Source organism: Haliotis cracherodii, unplaced genomic scaffold (genome assembly GCF_022045235.1).
Source record: "Haliotis cracherodii isolate W230 unplaced genomic scaffold, xgHalCrac1.p SCAF_23, whole genome shotgun sequence".
Classification (NCBI taxonomy): domain Eukaryota; kingdom Metazoa; phylum Mollusca; class Gastropoda; order Lepetellida; family Haliotidae; genus Haliotis; species Haliotis cracherodii.
In genome coordinates, this window is record NW_027266279.1 from 13215855 (window position 1) to 13237819 (window position 21965).

At 39.5% G+C, this 21965-nt stretch overlaps 1 protein-coding gene across 1 annotated transcript in view; it reads right to left on the reverse strand.

The window, feature by feature from the left end:
* The window catches only part of LOC139471999 (uncharacterized), a 188571-nt gene that overhangs the window by 132400 nt on the left and 34206 nt on the right, over positions 1 to 21965 (reverse strand). Inside the window, exons 23-40 of the mRNA XM_071254507.1 lie at positions 21603 to 21769; positions 20717 to 20903; positions 19415 to 19579; positions 17622 to 17801; positions 17078 to 17225; positions 16549 to 16629; positions 15909 to 16057; positions 14636 to 14774; positions 13193 to 13417; positions 12329 to 12395; positions 10385 to 10548; positions 9364 to 9497; positions 7946 to 8084; positions 5631 to 5876; positions 3859 to 4053; positions 3128 to 3219; positions 1819 to 1864; positions 1054 to 1305 (exon numbers count right to left, since the gene is read on the reverse strand). Of these exons, the coding sequence (XP_071110608.1) occupies positions 1054 to 1305; positions 1819 to 1864; positions 3128 to 3219; positions 3859 to 4053; positions 5631 to 5876; positions 7946 to 8084; positions 9364 to 9497; positions 10385 to 10548; positions 12329 to 12395; positions 13193 to 13417; positions 14636 to 14774; positions 15909 to 16057; positions 16549 to 16629; positions 17078 to 17225; positions 17622 to 17801; positions 19415 to 19579; positions 20717 to 20903; positions 21603 to 21769 (2776 nt within the window). The remainder of the gene's footprint in view (positions 1 to 1053; positions 1306 to 1818; positions 1865 to 3127; positions 3220 to 3858; positions 4054 to 5630; positions 5877 to 7945; positions 8085 to 9363; positions 9498 to 10384; positions 10549 to 12328; positions 12396 to 13192; positions 13418 to 14635; positions 14775 to 15908; positions 16058 to 16548; positions 16630 to 17077; positions 17226 to 17621; positions 17802 to 19414; positions 19580 to 20716; positions 20904 to 21602; positions 21770 to 21965) is intronic.

The window sequence follows — 21965 nt, forward strand, 5'->3', positions numbered from 1 at the left end:
CCAATCTATGCAAGGCACTATTGCATTCAAAACATTTTAACAAGTTAATTGTTTCAAAATATTATTGCATATACTGTATTTATCATTTCACATGACACAAATATTATCAGTTTCACAACAAAACGCAAAAAATAAATAAATATTCCGCGTCTCGAACACACGACCCCGGCAGTGAAGTGCTACAATACTTAAGAACAACATGATTTCTCCAAATTTATGGTAAACAAAAGTTGGTGACATACTAGCTTGAACAACAAAAAAAACCAAAAAAAACCACTGCCCACCCACTCTATATTTTCAAAAGCCTTTGCCTGAGAACAATTTTTTAATTTTTTTTAAGCCTTATACAGTTCAAGTCACTTAGTTTGTGGACCAGCACACTTCATCATGCTGGAGCATATACTCTTGTATGTGTTTCCTGGTCTTTTCATGTTTTTTTAAGGCAAGAAATATAAAACAACAGCAAAATAGATTTCCATAAGGGTTCCCATATAGACATGACAACAGTAAAATGTAAAAGATCTGTGAAGATCCAGGTTAGAATTTGTCTTCCGCAACCCATGCTTGTCGTAAGAGGCGACTTATGGGATCAAGTGGTCAGGGTCGCTGACTTGGTTGATGCATGTCAACGTATCCAAATTGCCAAGATCGATGCAAGTCAATCACTGGATTATCTGGTCCAGATTTGATTATTTACTGATCAACGTCATACAGCTGGAATATTGCTGAGTGGGTGTTAAACAACATACAAACAAAAACTAAAGATTAAATTAAAAATAATAAGGCACTGTTTAGTCCGGAAAGCCCAAAGTGAAAGGTTGAAAACACTTACTGAGATTCTCAAAACCTTTGTTTGTAAGTTGGTATGGTGCTTCCGAAATAGAACAATTGACATAATTTCTTTGAGAATAAGTTTGTATGATTTGCCATTCACTAAACTCCATCGAATTAATATCTATTTCACATGACCCTCAGGATATTCCTTTGTGAAGACTATTAATTATTGTAAATATTTTATTCTGCAGGTTAAATAATTTGACAAGCACATCGTACCCCAGTTGTATTCCAGGAGTGTTTCCTTATGATAATACGACCCAAATCCGACCTCCACAGTGAAGTTACAGGGCTCGAACTTGAGGAAGAATGGGACGCTCTTGAGAAGAGGCTGGTCAAACAGAGGAATATTGAAGACAAAGTCCACACAGCACTGGACACCGAAACAGTTCTCCGGCAGACCACAGGACACCTTGTCCTTGAAGCTGGAGGGCAGGTAGCTGGTGATGTTGGGAAGCTTCCAGGGGCAGTCTGGAACAAACATGAAGTAGACTGAATGCAAGTTTAACCAATATTTGTGACCAACCATGAGATAATTTTCGGACATTATGGGTGAAAAATCAAATTTTGACTTCGCATTATATAACTACGGGATCTTAGGAACACAAAAATACAATTCACAAGCTTAAATTCATATCTATTACAGCGAGACATGGCATCAAACATTAGGACTCATTTCCTGCAAAGTCCCATTTTCTGACTTAAAACTGTTTTGGGGGGCGGTCGGGTAGCCTAGTGGTTAAAGCTTTCGCTCGTCACGCCAAAGACCCGGGTTCGAATCCCGACATGGGTACAATGTCTGAAGCCCATTTCTGGTGTCCCCCGCCGTGATATTGCTGGAATATTGCTAAAAGCGGCGTAAAACCAAACCACTAGGCTATCCGAACGCTCCTCCACCAGCTCAGAGACATGATTTAATTATCAATACAAATAGTGAGCTTCAATGAACTTAAAAACTTCTCTTCCTTGATGATGGACACTTACCTGCAGGCGACGCCACCAGAGAACAGGGGCCATCAGAAAACACAGTCTGAAAGGGAAATAAGATAATTATTGTTATACCTCTATTAAGAATCTTGAAATTCCATTGGTTAATCTGTACCATGTGATAAAACAATACATTTCAATGTAGACACCAAAATCATGTGACAGAGTACGGTTTAAAGGCTTTATAAACTCTAAACTTAATAACGATATAACAAAACAAATAATTGCTCTTGACAAGGTCAACTTGCCAAACAAGAACCCTTTTACTCCCTTGATTTTTCATGTTTTTTGCATATTGACCTCATCAAGAATAAATTATTTGTATAACAATGGCATTTATCAAATAATTAAAATTTTGAATTAGGCTTCATAAAAACACAAAACTTTCACTAAATGCATGTCAGCAGCTATATCATAGGTAAAATGAAAACCCATCCCAACTTTCTGCTACAGTATGTTATTTTAATGTAGCGAAAACAATTTGACATCAGCAGTACTTCCTGAGGCAAGGGAGTTAACTGACTGTAAAAGTCCATTTTCCACCCTTGCCGAACAAGGCTGGAATTTCTGGGCTCAATCATAGCGCCACCAGTGGCTATTATGAGTTATGTCCCTTGTATTTCCCTCCTATTGACCAATCAGATTCCACCTCTCATATCACTGGCATTTGCTTCAAACAAAATGGGGGCGCCTAGTGAGGACGATCTGATCAATAATCAACATCTATATTGTGATAAAACAGGTCATGATTAAAAACATGAAAGTATTTGGAAAATATTTGTTGACGCCGAGTTGGCAGTACACATGCTTTGCAAATCCTGCAATCAACCAAAACCTGCACTGCAGTTTACGAACAATTGGACTATGCACAGACTCGTTAATCCAGCCAACAAGTATAACTTCATTATTCCAGACCAGTTCGGCAAGGGTGGAATCTAGACTATTAATTCAGTTAACTGCCTTGCCTTGGGAAGACAATGTTTACAGTAACACTTGAACATTAGTTTTGCAACACACAGAAAACTTCAAAATATTGAACTTCATAGTATAATAGGGTTTTCAATGCGGATTTTCTGAAACAAGTGAATGCTATAGAGGACAAATTGTCTGAGAAAAAGTATAAACTAAAAAGGACAACTGGCTGTTTTACCATTAAATGAATGACATAAAATATAGAAAAATAACAATTAATGATTTAACGCAGACAATATTCTTGCTTCTCTGATTTGCATTTGTGAGAAGGTTTGACATGATTCAGTTCATAACAAAACCTTTATGACATCATACAAAGAAACATTTTGCTTACATCAAGTTTAAGTTTTTTGAAGATGACGTCTACGACTTCGCCAATAATCTTCCCTCCCATCTTTCTGGCAAGGTCCTTGATGGAACCGGTTCCTGGAAATACAATACCATCTTCAACATTCCTAACATTGAAGACATAAAGACATTGTTATACAAGACATAGACCTAAATTCAAAACTTCAATGTCAGAGAATAATCAGTCTCCACTATCAGCTGAAACAGATTTCACTGGGCGTCACCTACAATAGAGATGAGGTGAGGTGAGGTGAAATTGGGTTTAACGTCGCGTCCATGATTATTGCACTTATATAATGACGTGCATGTAGGTGTGTGTGTTTGTGTGGCTGCTTGTACTAGTCCGGACTGATGCCGATGCGACAAGTATGGGTTGCAGAATACCAATTATGTGTGGTCTAGTCGTCTAAGGCGCCGCGATTCGCTGTGCAGAGTTGCGTCCCCTGGACATGCCAGAAACCTATGATTGTGTGTTCTAATCCCGGTTCACCCCGATTATGTTTCTTGGTTTGTCAGCACCATACCCATGCTCGTGGGTGTCATCAAAGTGGTAAACGTCTGAGACCTGCATCACTTAGGGCTTTCCTCCCATATGAAGCTGACACGCCGTGATATAACTGGAATACTGTTAAAAGCGGCGTTAAACCGATCTCACTCACTCTGAACAGAATCATCATTGTCCAAATTAGCTAGAATTTGTGTGGAAATATTTAATACCTGGTAGAGAAAAGTTTTCATTGCATAGAGGAATGGGGACATCAAAGTTCTCCAGGAAGGTAGAGTCGAGGATGGGTTCAGCCCCAATACCCAGCTTCAGTCCCATGGTGACAATGAAGACCTTTCTCGTCTCGTCTCGGTCTATTGTGTACCTGATGATCACTTCGTCTGACAGCTTCAGCTCAGAAGGCGTCCCTGTAGAGGAAACAAAATAATCATTAAATACTGTAAATCTTGAAATGAATATGTCTCCAAATGAAGGCAACTGCTCGCCCAAAGCCAAAAATGCAACTCAATATGAATGCAACTCCCCCCAAACACGTCCCCCCCCCCCCCCCCCAATCCCCCGTAGAATTATCAGTATATATAGAGAAAATGGCAATCAAACAGCAAATAGCACCGCTTATTAGTGCTGACTAGAGTACTTCTGTACAAAACAATACATAGTGTTTTGCCACAAACAACAGCTCATTGATATGTTTATTCTGTTGACCGGCATTAAGGAAGTTCAAAGGAAATAAAATAATTGAAACAACTCAAGTGACGCAGTCGCAAAGAACAAAGATGCTGTGATGCGTGGGTGGCGTCTGTCTGGACTTGCTGAATTAATCAGTGATGCAAAGTTTGACACGAGGGAGTGGAACTCTAGACTCCAGCAGTGACAATTCACAGTATGTCCATTATGTAATTTCTAGTGTTTCAAGATATAAATGCGATGTTTAAAAGACAACTTGCTTTTTTCGTATTTAATTCATGCTCGCATTAATTTCTAGATTTACCATATAAGGTTCAGACTTGTTAGCTGTCTATGTATCTCAAATAAAGCCTATTTGCATTGTAACCCAAATTTGATAATGTATATCAGTCTGGTAGTTATCTATTAACAGCGATAATATCAGCTGCGCACATTGTTGACAATATCTACTTCAAACAAAATGAAACAAACAAGAAGTGGTTATTTGATGGTGATGTATTTGATACAGGTATAATAGTTGCGGTTTAATTAGACCTTCAGTTTGCAGTGTTTTGGTGACTGTTTTCATCCTGGAAATGTTTTGACAATATCTGTAATTTTTGGGTCAAATCCAATTTTCATAAAGTCAATCTCATTAAAATCAGACCTTAGTTCTGAAGACATCCCATTATGGGTCACGTCAGAACGACCTTTCATCCGACCAATCACAGCGTCACTTACCAGATTATGAAAGTGACAGTCGGAATGTGATTTCTAATCATGCAACCACGAAAACTTTAACACAGGGTATTCCGAACGATAGTTACGGGTTTAACTACCGAATCTATACAATCTGGACTATCTATTAGCGATTCCAGGCTGTTCTTTTGTTCAGGTTTCAAATTTGTAATGGAGAATTTGTCAAAATATGTTTCGAAGCGTAGTCGCCAATTGGAAATTAGTGCCTTAAAGCTGGAGAAAGCTGCCTTCTGATTGGTCATTCCATTGGTCGGTCAAAGTTTGCGCAAGGTCGGTCTGACGTGACCCGCAATGGGATGTCCTCAGATCTTTGTTTAGCGGTAGCGAGAACTAAGATCTGATTTTTATGAGATTGTCATCAAGTCAGATAAAGTATCAGAAATATACATATTTATATTTCGTTAAACATCCCATTATTCATTCATTCATATTTACAATGTCCTCATTTGTCTGAAAAAGAGCATACGTCTTTGTATTAACAGCAAATTATATTTTATTAATATTTATTCTTTGCATCAATGAGGACAAATAATTAAAACAGCACAATATCATAACTCACCCCAAGCATAGCCAAAGAGTATGACCTCGTGGGTGCAGGTCTCGAAGTTGAGCACCAGCGTGAACCGACAGGGGTCCAGCTCTATGTAGGCCTTGAATGCCTTGTTGAACCCAATAGCCTTGATCTCGGCGTCCACGCAGGCGTCAACTCGGAGACAGTTGGAGGAAATGGACATGTAGATGATCTTGTCCAGCTTGGGATTTCTTACAGCCGGCAGGGTGAGAGTCTTTCCAAGGACGGTACACTCTGGAACAGTTAAGAGTTTCATGGATAAGCTATAACATGTACGAGGTTCAATCACAAGAAGTGAAAAGTATGTATTGTGGTGAAATATATTGAATTGTGTTGAAATATATTATGTATTGTGTTGAAATATATTATGCATTGTGTTGAAATATATTATGCATTGTGGTATATTATGTATTGTGGTGAAATATATTATGTATTGTGGTGAAATATATTATGCATTGTGGTATATTATGTATTGTGGTGAAATATATTATGTATTGTGGTGAAATATGCATTGTGGTGAAATATATTATGCATTCTGGTGAAATATATTATGCATTGTGGTATATTATGTATTGTGGTGAAATATATTATGTATTGTGGTGAAATATATTAAGCATTGTGGTAAATTATGTATTGAGGTGAAATATATTATGTATTGTGGTGAAATATTATGTATTGTGGTGAAATATAGTATGTATTGTGGTGAAATATATTATGTATTTTGGTGAAATATATTATGTTTTTTGGTGAAATATATTATGTATTGTGGTGAAATATGCATTGTGGTGAAATATATTATGCATTGTGGTGAAATATATTATGTATTGTGGTGAAATATATTATGTATTGTGGTGAAATATATTATGCATTGTGGTGAAATATATTATGTATTGTGGTGAAATATATTGAATTGTGGTGAAATATATTATGTATTGTGGTGAAATATATTATGTATTTTGGTGAAATATATTATGTTTTTTGGTGAAATATATTATGTATTGTGGTGAAATATGCATTGTGGTGAAATATATTATGCATTGTGGTGAAATATATTATGTATTGTGGTGAAATATATTATGTATTGTGGTGAAATATATTATGCATTGTGGTGAAATATATTATGTATTGTGGTGAAATATATTGAATTGTGGTGAAATATATTATGTATTGTGGTGAAATATATTATGTATTGTGGTGAAATATATCATGCATTGTGGTGAAATATATTATGCATTGTGGTGAAATATATTATGTATTGTGGTGAAATATATTATGTATTGTGGTGAAATATATTATGTATTGTGGTGAAATATATCATGCATTGTGGTGAAATATATTATGCATTGTGGTGAAATATATTATGTATTGTGGTGAAATATATTATGTATTGTGGTGAAATATATTATGTATTGTGGTGAAATATATTATGTATTGTGGTGAAATATATTATGTATTGTGGTGAAATATATTATGTATTGTGGTGAAATATATTATGCATTGTGGTGAAATATATCATGTATTGTGGTGAAATATATTATGTATTGTGGTGAAATATATCATGTATTGTGGTGAAATATATTATGTATTGTGGTGAAATATATTATGTATTGTGGTGAAATATTATGTATTGTGGTGAAATATATTATGTATTGTGGTGAAATATATTATGTATTGTGGTAAAATATATTATGTATGGTGGTGAATATTGTGGTGCACACGTCACAAATCAGGTGAATTTAAGCAACGTCGGTGGGTCCTTAGATGGGTGGCCGTATTTCGGCAGTTAGTCAGAAAGAAATGGGAACATTAGTGGCTTGTAGTGTAACCATAGAGTTCTAGATACTTTTTGTCATTAAACAATATATCACGTGACTAACCACGGATCCGAGTTACCCGTCCTAGCCCTAGTCACGATCATGTTTTTACTCATATTATGTAACTCAGACTGTCATGTCACCAAACAGATAAAAAAAAAACCCATGAAGATCCGCGTAAGGAATGATCTTCAGCAACCCATGCTTGTTTGAAAAGGCGACTAATGGGTGGCTAGGCTCACTGACTTAGTTGATGCATGTCATCATATCTCAATTACGTAGATAAATGCTCATGACGTCAATCACTGGATTGTCTGGTCCAGACTCGATTATTTACAGACTGGGGTCATGTCGCTCGAATTTTGCTGCGTGCGGTGTTAAACAACAAAGAAACTGACACCACAGTACAGTGTTATCAACCCCCGGTTTCTTTGACCCCATTGTGTTACTAAAAGACGCTATGCTATATCTGTTTTATCTCCTACATACGTTTATCAGCATCTCTCAGCCTCTGCTCCAGCTGAGCCTTGGTTCCGGATACCGCCAGCCCCCTCTCCTGGAGGGACTGCTTCAGAAGGTCCTGGGTGAAGGTCTCAGGGCGGTGGCAGGGGGAGGACTTGCCCGGGGCCTGGGGAAGTGAGTGAGTGAGTGAGTTAATATTTAACGTCACATCGGCAATATTTCAGCCATATCCTGACGAGAAGTAATACATTATTTAGCACATATATCTAAACTTTATAAAAACCTGTCATCAAAGGACGGTACAATAACTAGAATATCACAGTCTATCTAAAACTAGTTCAGGAACATTTAAAAGCAGAAGGAATTAACAACAGAATATAAAAATGGGCTAGAGATCGTCAGTAACTAAAGGGAGATCACCATACCAGGAACCATGGGGACTTACAGTATTAAAGAAGTTTTTATCCATAAATTGTGTCTACTTTGGTACATATGTTAGAAATCCAGGAAATACCAAACTTACCTCCCCCCCCCCTCCCCCCTGTTCATAAAATAGACTTGTCTGATATGCGATTGTATTCAGGGTGTCATCATAATTTTAATACGTTTGAAACTGTTTATGACTTATGGTCGTTGTTTGTCGTACAATAAAACACTGCAGGGAGAATGACAAACAACTACCCCCCCCCCCCCCCCCCCATCGTTTATTTTCTAAAGAAACACTCCTCAACTCCTCAGGCAATATAGTATTTAGCATGAATACCTTTTTTTCTTGTGTAAAGAGTCAATTATAAGTTGAAGGTTTGTCTTTCATAGTTCGTTAGTTTGTTTAGATAGCTTTTTACTGTGGTTGTCAGAATGTTAATGGACCTTGGCAAATGGCATCTTTGTCATTTGTTAGCACTTATTTCTTGCCACAAAAGTTGGTTTTGCAGAAATGAAAAAGACAGGTAGTTGATCATGAGTTCAACTGAACAAAATCCTGTGTCACTTTAACTTTAACTATTTCGAAATGTTTCAATCGACCATTTTCTTCGTGATTGACAATCGTTCAACCAGTCAACTTCTGAAAATATCACCTATTGACATGTTACTTCTGCACATCTTGACTAAAAACATCCTACAACACGACATTCAATTGGTTGTTTACAAATAAGTGAGTGAGTGAGTTGGGTTGAACGCCGATTTTAACATTATTCCAGTTATATCAAGGCGTGTCAGCTTAATGTGGGAGGAAAGCCCGAAGTGATGCTGGTCTCAGACGTTTGCTGACAAACCTAGAAACATAATTGGGGCGAACCGGGATTCGAACCCATAATCATAGGTTTCTGGCGTGCCCAAGGGACGCAACTCTGCACAGCGAATCGCGGCGCCTTAGACTACTGGGCCACCTGTGCCCTCGTTTACAAATAAGACAAAGAAATGAACCCGCCACTGTGACGCACAGTTTTCGATATGCAGGGGACGAGGGACAGGACTTCCTCTATCCCCTTGTTAATGGTGTCCTTGACCAGCTGGGACCCCTTCTCCCTGATCCGCTTCCTGATGGCCTCCTTGTCGAACAGGGACTTGTAGTCAACTGGAATGGAGGACATGCGATTGAGAATATACCAATACAAATCTTTAAATAATGACCATTTCATTCATCTTTTTAACGCATGTTCATGTTTGTAGTATTGAAACAGGGCCACAATGTAGCATCTCGTGTAATGCTTGTTTACGTTTATAAACCATTTCCACAATAAATAATAATAATAATAATAAGAAGAAGAAAGTTTGTAGTATTGAAACAGGGCCACAAGTAGCATCTAGTGTAATGCTTGTTTACGTTTATAAACCATTTCCACAATAAATAATAATAATAATGATAATAATAATAAGAAGAAGAAAGTTTGTAGTATTGAAACAGGGCCACAATGTAGCTTCTAGTGTAATGCTTGTTTATGTTTATAAACCGTTTCCACAATAAATAATAATAATAATAATAATAATAAGAAGAAGAAGAACAACAACAACAACAACAAAAAACAAAAAAATAACAAGAAGAAGAACAACAAAAATTTAAAAAATAACAATAACAATAACAAATAACAAAACCCTTTCCATATTCACCAGAAATCTCGATTGTACGATTACGACAATATCATGAGGATGTGTTTCTGAACCACTATCAAATAGTGATGACACCAGGTCTTCGGCATCGTTCTACGCAATATAACACATGTACAATGACATGCACCAACCATGTCAGGTCGCCCCACAACTACGTCCCATAAGTTGCCTCTTATGACACTCATAGATTCCTGAAGACCAATTCCAACCCGTATCATCACTAAGTCAACTTCTGATACAACAAAAAACAAGAGATCCTGTAAATACATCTGTTATATATCTGAAATTTGGAATTCACAAAATTATCACCCCAATCATGTGTAACCACTCCCGTGGACTCGAAAATGCACTTACTCTCGGGCCACCGCATAGTGCCATCATCAAGGCAGATTGGTAGAGGCGTTGGTGCCTCGTCAAGGATGTTGAAGAAAGCGATGCAGTTCTCACTGTCGTCCAGGGCACAGAAACCCGCCCCTAACGTGATCAGCGACACGAACTCATCCTTCTCAAGTCTGACTCTGTACATAGAAAAAAGTGATGACCGAAAACATCAAAGTGTTTGTCTCATGACTGGATGAAGCTATATAAGCTGTAAACAAAGCTGTAAACAAAGCTGTAGACAGGACACTAACAAATAGGCCTCGGACGAGTCCAAATTTACTATCCGGGTACCCACTGTCTCAAAAGATACAAAATGTACGATTGGGAATTTCTTTACCACAGTACTTGCAAAACGTATTTAGATACATGTATTAAACGATCTGGGCCCCGTTCCACGAAGTGATCTTAGCGCTAAGTCGATCGTAACTCCCATTCTTTAACACTGACTTACGACAATCGTAGCGCTAAGATCGCTTTGTGGAACAGGGCCCTGGTCATACATACACTGAAGTTGACTTAAGTTATATCTTTATTCAACCATATGAAAAGTCAAAAGAAATGGGTGCATAGTCAGAAAGAAATGGGAACATTTTTGACTTGTAGTGTAACCATTGAGTTCCAGATATTTTTTGTCGTTAAACAATTATATATCACGTGACTAACCACTGGTCCGGGTAGTCCTGTGGGTACCCGGGTCCTACTTAGGACCCGCCCGACCCGGGTACCCGAGTTACCCGTCCTAGCCCTTCTTACAAACTGGTTCCATGGTAAAAATTAAGAGTTATCGGATTATATGTTTTAGACAGCCATTTTTATTGCGATTTCTCATGCTATAACGAGGGGTGTGACATCATACTACATTGTTTTAAAGATAAAGTTCTTTCATAGGTGAGGGAGATGTCTTACAGTTGGTCATGTGATTTGTCAGAAATGTTTCTTAAGTGTCCCAAAACCCATAATACAAGGATATAGTCTTGAACGATGGCATATATCCAGAGATCACAGGATAACTCTAAGGTTTGATTAACATTCATATTCTGAATTATAACAAACTTTAAATCATAATATGCACAAACACATTTATTGGTGAAGAATCATGCAGTTAGGGTTTCAGCAATCTTATTAAAATCAGATCTTAGTTCTCGGTACTGCTAAACAAAGATCTGAAGACATCCCATTATGGGTCACGTCAGAACGACCTTTCGCGAATTTTTGACCGACCAATGAAAAGACTGACAAGAAATCGACATTAGCCAATCAGAAGGCAGCTTTCACGAGCTTTACGACACTAGTTTCAAACTGGCGACTACGCTTCGAAACATATTTTCACGTAGTCTTGATTAAAAAAAATTAAAACTGATAAGAAGAACACTCTGGAATGGCTTATAGATGGCCTAGATTGTATGGATATAATCATAAAACCCGTAACTGTCGTTCGAAATACCCTGCGCTAAATATTTCGTGGTTGCATAATTAGAAAACACATTCCGACTGTCACTTTCATGATCTGGTAAGCGACGCTCTGATTGGTCGGATGAAAGGTCGTTCTGACGTGACCCCTAATGGGATGTCCTCAGATCTTTGTTCAGCGGTAGCGAGTACAAAGATCTGATTTTAATGAGATAAGAGTTTCAGTGCTGTGCGAGTGGGTGAGTATTGTTTAACGTTGCATCAGCAATCCAGAGGTGAAACTCGATTACTTGCCGAGATATGATGATCGAGGGATCTAATCCTAGGTTTGCTAAAATTATGGCCCTTGGTCAATCAGTATTCCATCCCTGCTCCACGTGTTTCATCAAATGTAAAAACTGTTAACATTCACAACCTATCAAAATGACACATCACATTATGACAGAAGTTCTGTTCCAAGGGGCACAAACCACAACTCACTCACTCACACATTGCATCAAGACTTACTTGACAACCAGCTCGATGCCTCCCAGAATATTAAGTTTGATGCCTGTTTTAAGTGTCTTGTCAAAACCTGAAAAATTCGAAGAGGCAGAATTGTTTTTTTCGTGACATTAAAATATAAAACTTCAACGCCAGAGAATATTCAGTGTCCAATATCTGCTGAACAGATTACATTGAGAGTAAAAGACAAATTGTGATGAAAATTATATATTAAATCACAGAAATTCAATGACTCCAGGTGTTCATGAATAGGGTAAGCATGTTCTGTTCTACTGGTAGCACCGCCACACATGCATCTTATTTAAAAAGTAAGTGTCTATTTGTCGCCTAATGCAAAATGGCGACGGCCTGTAAACAAACCCGTCTAAATTCGATACACTTGAGACAAAACAACTGAATTTAAAGTTATTTTTTATTAAGGCATATTACAGTAAGGTCTAGCCATACAATCTACCAATACCAACAACTGTTTTATTATCCTGCATGTTTATTCATATTTTTATCCCCTGCCACGAGGTTAAAGGGGGATATGAGAATGGGAGCTGTCCGTCCGTCCGTCCGTCCGTCCGTTTTCCTTCCATCATGTTTCATTTCCGGAGCAGAACTCAAAAACCATGAGAGAAATCTGAATGAAACTTGGCACATATATAGGTCGAGTGGTGAACTGGTGCCTTTTGATATTTGGGGATTATTTAAATATTTTTCGAATTTCCATGGCAACGACTTCTTTAGACTTAAAATGACGGTAGTGCTCATTTCTTGGCGCAGATCTTGAAAACCGTACAATATTTCTTGCCTTGCACACAACTGGACAAGTCATATTGGCAGGGGATTTGAGAATTTCATGCTTGTTATTCTAAATATTACCTGCGACGATGTCTTTTAGGCCGTCCAGAGCGCCAAACGTCTTCTCAAACTTCTTCTCTACGCCAACAACGAACTGGAATTCACAGGGATCGAGCCTGGCATACACCTTGTAGGCCTTCCGGAACATGAACAGCTTGAAGTGGGCACAGCACTCCAGGCCCAGACACATGCTGTCAAATGTGCAGTAGATGTTCTTCGGCATCCCTATCTTCATGGCCGGACACTCTGAAAATATGGGGACCGGATTAGCATAGGTCTCTATAGCTGTTGATTAGAGGCGACTTATTTGGTGAGGTGAGGTGAAATGGGGTTTAACGTCGCGTCCAAGATTATTGCACTTACATAGCGACGTGCATGTACGTGTGTGTGTTTGTGTGGCTGCTTGTACTAGTCCGGACTGATGCTGATTTATAGTGCTAGCTCACTGAGATACCATGCCGCAGTTTAACATGAATACTCCACTCAGACACAGTATACTGACTCCGAGCCGACCAGTCCTTGTTTTAGCCCCTTAATGCCGAGCGCCAGACAGGGTAACAACAAGTACCATCTTTTAACGTCTTTTGGTCGACTAATTTGGGTTGGGTTGGTCCGGAACAGTTGATATCATGTCATCGATATCGTACCCTGTCGGTTTGGGATGCTTTTCAGAGTATCATCCACTGATGGTTTGTTTGTTTGTTGTTTAACGCCGCACTCAGCAATATTCCAGCTATAAGACAGCAGTCTGTAAGTAATCGAGTCTGGACCAGACAATCAAGTGATTGACAAATGAGCATTGATCCACGTAATTGGGATAGGATGACATGCATCAACCATTTCAGCGAGCCTGACCACCCGATCCCGTTAGTCGCCTCTTCCGACAAGCAAAGTTGCGTCAAACTGCATAGTCGCCTTTTACAGCAAACATGGGTTGCTGAAGATCTATTCTGGCAAGATCTTCACGGGTCAACTCTTGCTCTAGTGTTCACTGGAGTTCAGTGTTGCATCCACTGATGTGTCTGGTGTGGGTGTCAAGAGCTCAATGAAATGCAGGTCATGGATGGTCACCATTTTTGTAAATCCTATCTTTCCTAAAAAAAATTAAAAGCATAGTTTAATAAGTTCAATAATATCAATCACACAACCGGTCATTATGATAATGACTATATGCTGTGGAAAATAGACTTGGGTTTACGCTGCTTTGAACAATATTCCAGCTTGTATCACGGTGTGTCAGCTTGATGTAGGAGGAAGTGATGCAGAACTGTACCACTGTTGATAAACCAAGAACCCTCGATCAGCGGATCCTGACATGACTAAGGGACACAACTCTGCACAACGAATCCCGGTGCCAAAAACAACTGGGTTACCAGTGTTCCCTCAAGAGAAGAGAAGTTTCAAACCAATATTAAGGACAGTGGAATAAAGTCGGTCTGTGATATGTTTGTCTAAAAAACTTACTATTCTGTGGCGTTGTGATCCTCGTTATCATCTGTTCCCTGGTGCCATCAGCTCTCTGACCTCTTTCGGTCAGCTCAGTTCTCAACTGGTCATCGGTCAGCTGGTTTGGGTTGAAGCATGGCTTATTGTCAATCATCTCCTGCAATAAACAAGTGAGTGAGTTATGTTTAACACTGCTTCACAAAAAGACCCGTGACGATTCCGGGGTAGAATAGGTCTTCAGCAACCCATGCTTGCCGTAAAAGGCGACTTCGCTTGTCGTAAAAGGCGACTTACGGGATCGGGTGGTCAGACTCGCTGACTTGGTTGACGCATGTCATCGATCCCAATTGCGTGGATCGATGCTCATGATATTAATCACTTGATTGTCTGGTCCAGACTCGATTATTTACAGACCGCCGTCATATAGCCGGCGTTAAACAAGAAACAAGAAACAAGAAAGCTTCACAATACAATAAACTACGTTGATAATGAACACGCTCATAGGGAACTGACGGAAATAATGAATTGTTTGTTTGGTCATGTCCATTTGCTGCATATTTTATCTTAATGAAATTGATGGATATAACAAACATGCTCATAAGAAAAAAACAGATGTGGTCCTGTGTGTAGTTTGTCAACGAAAATGTTCATAACTAACTGTTAATCTCTGAGCAGCTCACGGGTCCCTTATCAACCTATCAAAACATCGGCTGTCTGGTGTATCAGTTCAAAGCAGCAATAAATAATTGAGTGAGTGAGTATGGTTTTAAGGCAAGTGACAAACTGGATCAACTGTCCTCAATTTACACCCCCAATAAACAATTTTAAAACAGTGATTAGGCAACAGACTCTGAAATGGATATATCTAAGAGATTCTTAACAAGACTGAGCTCGAAAATATGCCATAAATAGTTTTTCCCTAGAGTTACGTCCCTTGCTATATGTATTTTCATAGAGTTAAGGCCCTTAAACCATACAATTCAACATTAACTTTATTTTATTAAATACTATATGAACAAACACAATTCTAATGTTTCTCATGGCAGGAGATACTGTTTACACAGTTCTTGTTTTAATTTGGAAGCGGGGGCTTTAAGTTTATCTCCTAAAATCTTTCAGACCTCGCTTTTTTCATTAAAATTCCCATTCAGAATACCAGGTACTAAGGTATTGGAGATAGTTCACCATTCAATGGTATGATTTACACATGATACCCATCCTGTGTATTTCAGGTTTACTCCAAGCAAGGGTATAACCATTATCTCCACAAGTTACCGCAAGCGACCCTGACCTTGATGAGTTGGATGACGTCCGCCATTTTCTGCTGGCTGTCGTCCAGGCCTAGAATGTCCATGATGTCTAGCAGCGCCCCCAGCTTCAGATTCCTCACAGAGAACTTCTTCATAAACGCTGCAGGTTTCTTGAACAAGGCTTTCAGTGCTAGAAAAGTAATTAACCACATATAATTTACCGCATAAGTTGATGATGGTTGTCAAAACAGTTTCTGTCAGATCTGAAATGGTTTTTGTGAAAAGCAAAATGAAAAGTACAGATTAGTTGGTCCCAAAGTGGACGTTTTGAAGAGTGACAGCGGTTTCCAGCTATGATTCATCATTTGGCTGTTGACTCATCCATTTGTCACAATCAGTTTACGCCTCCCAGGTCCTGTGGATAGAGCGTGTGTCTGCAGGGAGGGTGGTTCTACGCCCTACCGTCATATCAGAATAAAATATGGTACATGTGTCCCTGTATGGAGCTCGGCATCAAGAGGATAAAACAAGGATTTACCTGCATGAAGTGGGATATCCAGTGTGCTAGTACTATAAATCGGCATCAGTCGTGACAAGTACAATGGTTCCACCCCCAAAGCAATGTATAACCATACTCTCACCCACACATGCACCCAGGTACCCATGCACGCACCCACTCACCCGTATCATTGGTCTTGCCCGCCTTATTCTCTATCTCCGTCTTCTTTGTCTTCTGTTTCTGGTACATGGAACCGGGCTGATCTGAAATACAGTATGCATAAATATCGAAGTTTTGAAATATCGTCATGTTCATACGGAATTGAGGCGAATGTAGGCAACACTGGCGGCACGTCAAAAATCACAATAGGCTTCATGTTATGGTTGTCCTGACTGCAACAACCGCTCTTTCTGTGATAGGCTAGAGAGTGCCAATCCCGAATAGTGACTACCATCTAATTATTTTCTATGCTTGTCGTGAGAGGCCACTAACGGGATAGGGTGATCTGGCTCTCTGACTTGGTTGATGCATGTCATCGTTTCCCAATTGCGTTGATCGATGCTCAAGATGTCAATCACTGGATTGTCTCGTCCAGACTCGATTATTGAAAGATCGACGTCATGCAGCTGGAATATTGCTGAGTGCGGCTTTAAAAAACAAACAACCATTCGCTCGTTCTCAAAGTCAAAACTGAAATATAATTCCACCTACCATTTGCAGCACTCAAGATCTTCGATGGGTCTTTGTCTGGGTCGACGTTGGGCGGATTCTCGATTTTTTCCCCCTGTCTCTCGGGACTGGTGTCATTCTGGTCCTTGCCTAGCAAGCCGATAACGGAACCAGCCGCCACAGTCTCAAACTGTAGAGAAGACATGGTGGTATTACTGACTGCCACACACACACACACTCCCATTTTGGACATCGTGTGTGGATCGAGAGGAAATTACTGATATTGACAAATGGCACAATGGTTTATGTGTGATTGAGTGAATGGAGTTTTATGCCCAGTTTGACAATGATCTAACTATATCAAAAAGTGATTGATAATCTGAGCACAATCTGAACAAGGAATTTTTTTAAAGGGCCGATAAAGATATTTCCAAGAATCAAGACTTTCAAAAATGGGAATCCCTGCTTAGAAGTGAAATTTCCGAAGCAGATCGTAGACATTACAGTCTTATGATGATGAAGAAGATGATGATGATAATGATGATGATGATGCTATCATTATTATTATTATTATTATTATTATTACCTTCCAGACCAGTTTGTAGTCATCACATTCCTGGATCCACTTTGGTATCTCAGGAATCCGAGGCTCCAGGAATCGTGTGGGGTCCACAGGACCGTCCGGACGTCGCATGGCGAAGTGGATGTGGTTGCTGCTGCCGCACTCTGACTCCGAGGCTACCCCGATCACTTGGCCAGCTACCACCTGTGTATTTAGATTGGCATACTTAGAACGTTTGATAATTCGTACATCTGGAGTATTGGGGGCGACTTTATTGCTGATAAATTCGGTTATTGTGGTGTTCTCTAGGGAGCTGAGAACGGAATTTGAACACATATCCAGTAAACTACGTTTATAACGATCACGCTTATAACGAACTGACAGATATGACGAACTTATATTTTTGTCCCGGCCACTGCTGTATATATGCTATACATATGCTTATAACGAACTACGGTTATAACGAACTAATGTTCAAAGCGGCGTTAAACCCAACTCACTCACTCACTATAACGAACTAAAATTAGTGGCCCCTTTGAGTTCGTTATAACCGTAGTTTACTGTACAATGTATGTTCATAGGAGTAAATTTACATTTACGTCATATCCTTTGAGAGCGTCTCTTTAGGAGCCTTGTCTTCCGAATGTAAAATGGTAATTAAAAGTCTTACTGAATATTACATATTAATATTCCATCCCACGTTCCCTGAATGTGACTATGTCGTTTTGACAGAATGCATGAACACAACAGACAAAAGAAGTCAAAGATGATTGCATCCTTACAACATTAATTCACGTCAAGACCCGTGAAGATCCCGGTTACAGAGATCCAGATAAGCTGCGTATCTGCGTAAAAAACGCATCAGAAATGCAGAAATACGCAGTAAAATAATATCCAAGCGTATCAAATACGCAACGAACATTACAGATACGCTACAAAAATAAAACTTGTTCGTATATTCAAAATATTGTGAAGTAACCCTGCGTATTCGATTGGCAAATCAGCAACTTATTTTGAAATTATAAACAGGCATTCTGTCAACCTTGCCAAACTCGACGATGACAGTTACATCATGATCGTTTGCCATCACACTTTCTTGTGGAAGTATCGTGGTATTTTTGCGTCCTATACAGCTCTCGAACCCACACAACACCAGTTTGCAGGGACTAGATGAATAGTGTTTTTTAAATATTTAACTTAAATACCCACATGTGTAAAAACTAGTGGGTAACAGAAATTTGAATACCCAGATAGAATAGCTGATACGCAGTGTTTTTAAAATGCATGGGTAAAATACCCACAACACCAAAAGCTTATCTGGAGCTCTGCCGGTTAGAATTGGTCTTCAACAAACCATGCTGGTCAGAAGCGACTAATGCTGGGGGGTCAGGTTCGCTGACTTGGTTGATGCATGTCATCGTATCTCAATAACGTGGATCGATGCTCATGATGTCAATCACTGGATTGTATGGCCACCTGATCGACACCATATAGATGGAATATTGCCGAATGCGACGTTAAACAACAAACAAACAAACAAACAACCATTCAGGTCAGACAGATAATCTGTTATTCCGTGTTTCCAGCATGTTCCTCTATATATCCATTGCCATTTTAACAAAGTAAAAATAGAAAAACGCATGAAATGTCAACCCAACAGACAGTTGTCTGGAGTCAACCTGTCGTTCAGATGACGTCATGTCGCGTGGTTCTCACTTCAGCTCGCCCATCCACATTGATAATCGCAGAAATGTTCAAATATCGGAAAATTCTTACACCCAAATTCAAGCCTTCCCGGTCATACACTACACCCTTACCTGATTGGCCACGTAAAGACCGTCGCTGGGATGTTGTATAGTGGAGTTGGGTTTGACGTTGGTGATGATGATTTCTGTGTTCTTGAGGGAGCCTCCCGTCGCCACGATGATCACTTCATTAGGCTTGTTGGACAGCATGATGATTCCGGGGAAGGGGGCGACCACCTTTAACAGAAGAAACGAGGTATCCATTTACACACCTTTATAACTTCTTATAGACCTGTGCCTGTCGTAAAAGGAGGCTATGCTTTAAGAGACGACTAACGGGATCGGGTGACCAGGCTCGTTGACTTGGTTGATGCATGTCATCGTATCCCAATTGCGTAGACCGATGCTCATGATGTCAGTCACTGGATTTTCTGGTCTAGACTCGATTATTTACAGACCGCCGTCATATAGTTAGAATATTGCTGAGTGTGGCGTTGAACAACATACAAACAAACAAACTTGCAGTGTTTTACCTTGACCTATACAACTAGGGGTTCAGGTTACCCCCAATACAATTAATTCCAAGGGGCCTTTTGGGAAAAATGAGGGTTCTGTAAAGGAATAAAACGGTGTCGTGTCCTGTACAGTAAAATCTGATAACTACTTTAACTAAAGGACCTTTATATTTCTTGTAAAAAATTTGGTACACTAAATATTATTGTGCGTCCCTCGAGATGCAATATATCTTTTTCTGCGTCCATCCTAAACTTTTGTCCGTATTGGACGCAAATTTTTGTTTCGTGTAAAACCCTGTATTAGATCTAGACTTACACATTATTGATTGTCGATTATCGTATGATACTCTATCGCACATCTTAAACGTTTATTTGATATATTATATGTAATGTCGGGGGCACGGGTTGCCCAGTCGTCTAGGGCGCCGCGATTCGCTGTGCAGAGTTGCGTCCCATGGGCACGCCAGAAACCTATGATTGTGGGTTCGAATCCTGGTTCGCCCGATTATGTTTCTAGGTTTGTCAGCACCATACCCGTGCTCGTGGGTTTCACTGATGTGGTAAACGTCTGAGACCTGCATCACTTCGGGCTTTCCTCCCACATTAACCTGACACGCCGTTATATAACTGGAATACTGTTGTTAAAAGCGGCGTTAAACCCAACTCACTCACTGTAATATCACCAATGCATTGCGTAAGATTCAAATTTATACCGCTCATGATAACGTGATAAATACATTATAATAAGTATTGCAATACGCACGGCGGGACACATCCCGCATTCAGTCACTGGAACCTTCGTGCCCAAGGTGAATACTGACCCGAAGTTTTTTTGCTTCGAAAAAACTAGTTTACTCACGTCTTTGCCTTTCATAATAGTTATATCGGCGCCAGCGTTCTCGTACTCGGGTTTCCCGTTCTTTAGGGTGGAGGGGTAGCTCCCTGCCCCATCACAGCCACCCCCGGGCTGCCGGAGGGTGCGAGGGAACGTCTTGTGGCACTTGGGTCCAAATACACGATCGATCAGTGAACGCGCTGTGCGGTACCTGAAAAAATGTGTTCAAGAATATCTTTTTGCTTTGACATTTCTTGTATTTATGGAGCATCCATTTGAGAACAATGAATTTTTTCCTCCTGAACCCAACAAACTTTTTATTTACCGAGCACCATCAAGCAATCTGTTCATTTTAATTATTAGCCAAAAAATTTGTTCACAAAAAAAATGATTCATTTACACCACTGTAAAGAAACTATTCAGTCTGGTCATATTTCAGAACAAACTATTCATTTTAAAAATCTTCACAAACCCCGCCATAAAAATCAAATGGATCCTCCCAAACTGGCATAAGAATAAAAATAAAATTTATTACAATTTATCACACACGTTTTATTGTGGAAATAATGTGCTTGTTAAATCATATCAATTGATCTCCCTTTCAAAAAACCATATGACATAATCACTAAGGCTCGGGACCATAAATTCAAATAAATATGAAATAGGGTTCAATAATTTTTCAGAATTGTGAAAGGATAACAAACAGGAGTCTTGTACATTAAACACACATGGTAATTCCATTCAGTGGAACCTTGACAAACCAATAAACAAATAAATCCTTCTTATTCCGGATGACATAAAAGTTGGCACCATGCATTCAAATCATCATTCTTCGTTGGAAACCCTTTATCCAGAAGTGAATGAAAACCGAACTGTCCAGATTAATGAGTATCTACAGTTTTGTACTTACCCTTCTCTAAGAGCGTCGAAAGCCTCTTTGATGTCTTGCACGACCTTGAAGACCTTTTCGTATGTTTCCACGAACTTCCCGCCCAGGTTCTTGAGGCCGTCGAGGGGAGCCAGGAGGTCATCCACAATGCCCTTCACAATATCAATGACTTCCTGCTTCTGCTCAGCCTGAAACGAACGTGAGTGAGTGAGTGAATGAGGGAGGGAGAGAGAGAGGGGGGTAGCAATGTTCCAGCCACATTATGGTAGGGGACACCAACAATCGTTAGGAATCGAACCCGGGTCTTCAGCATGTGCAACCAATGCTTCAACCACATGACTACCCAACATGCCGAAAAATTGCAGTGGAAGTAGTAGTAGTGGT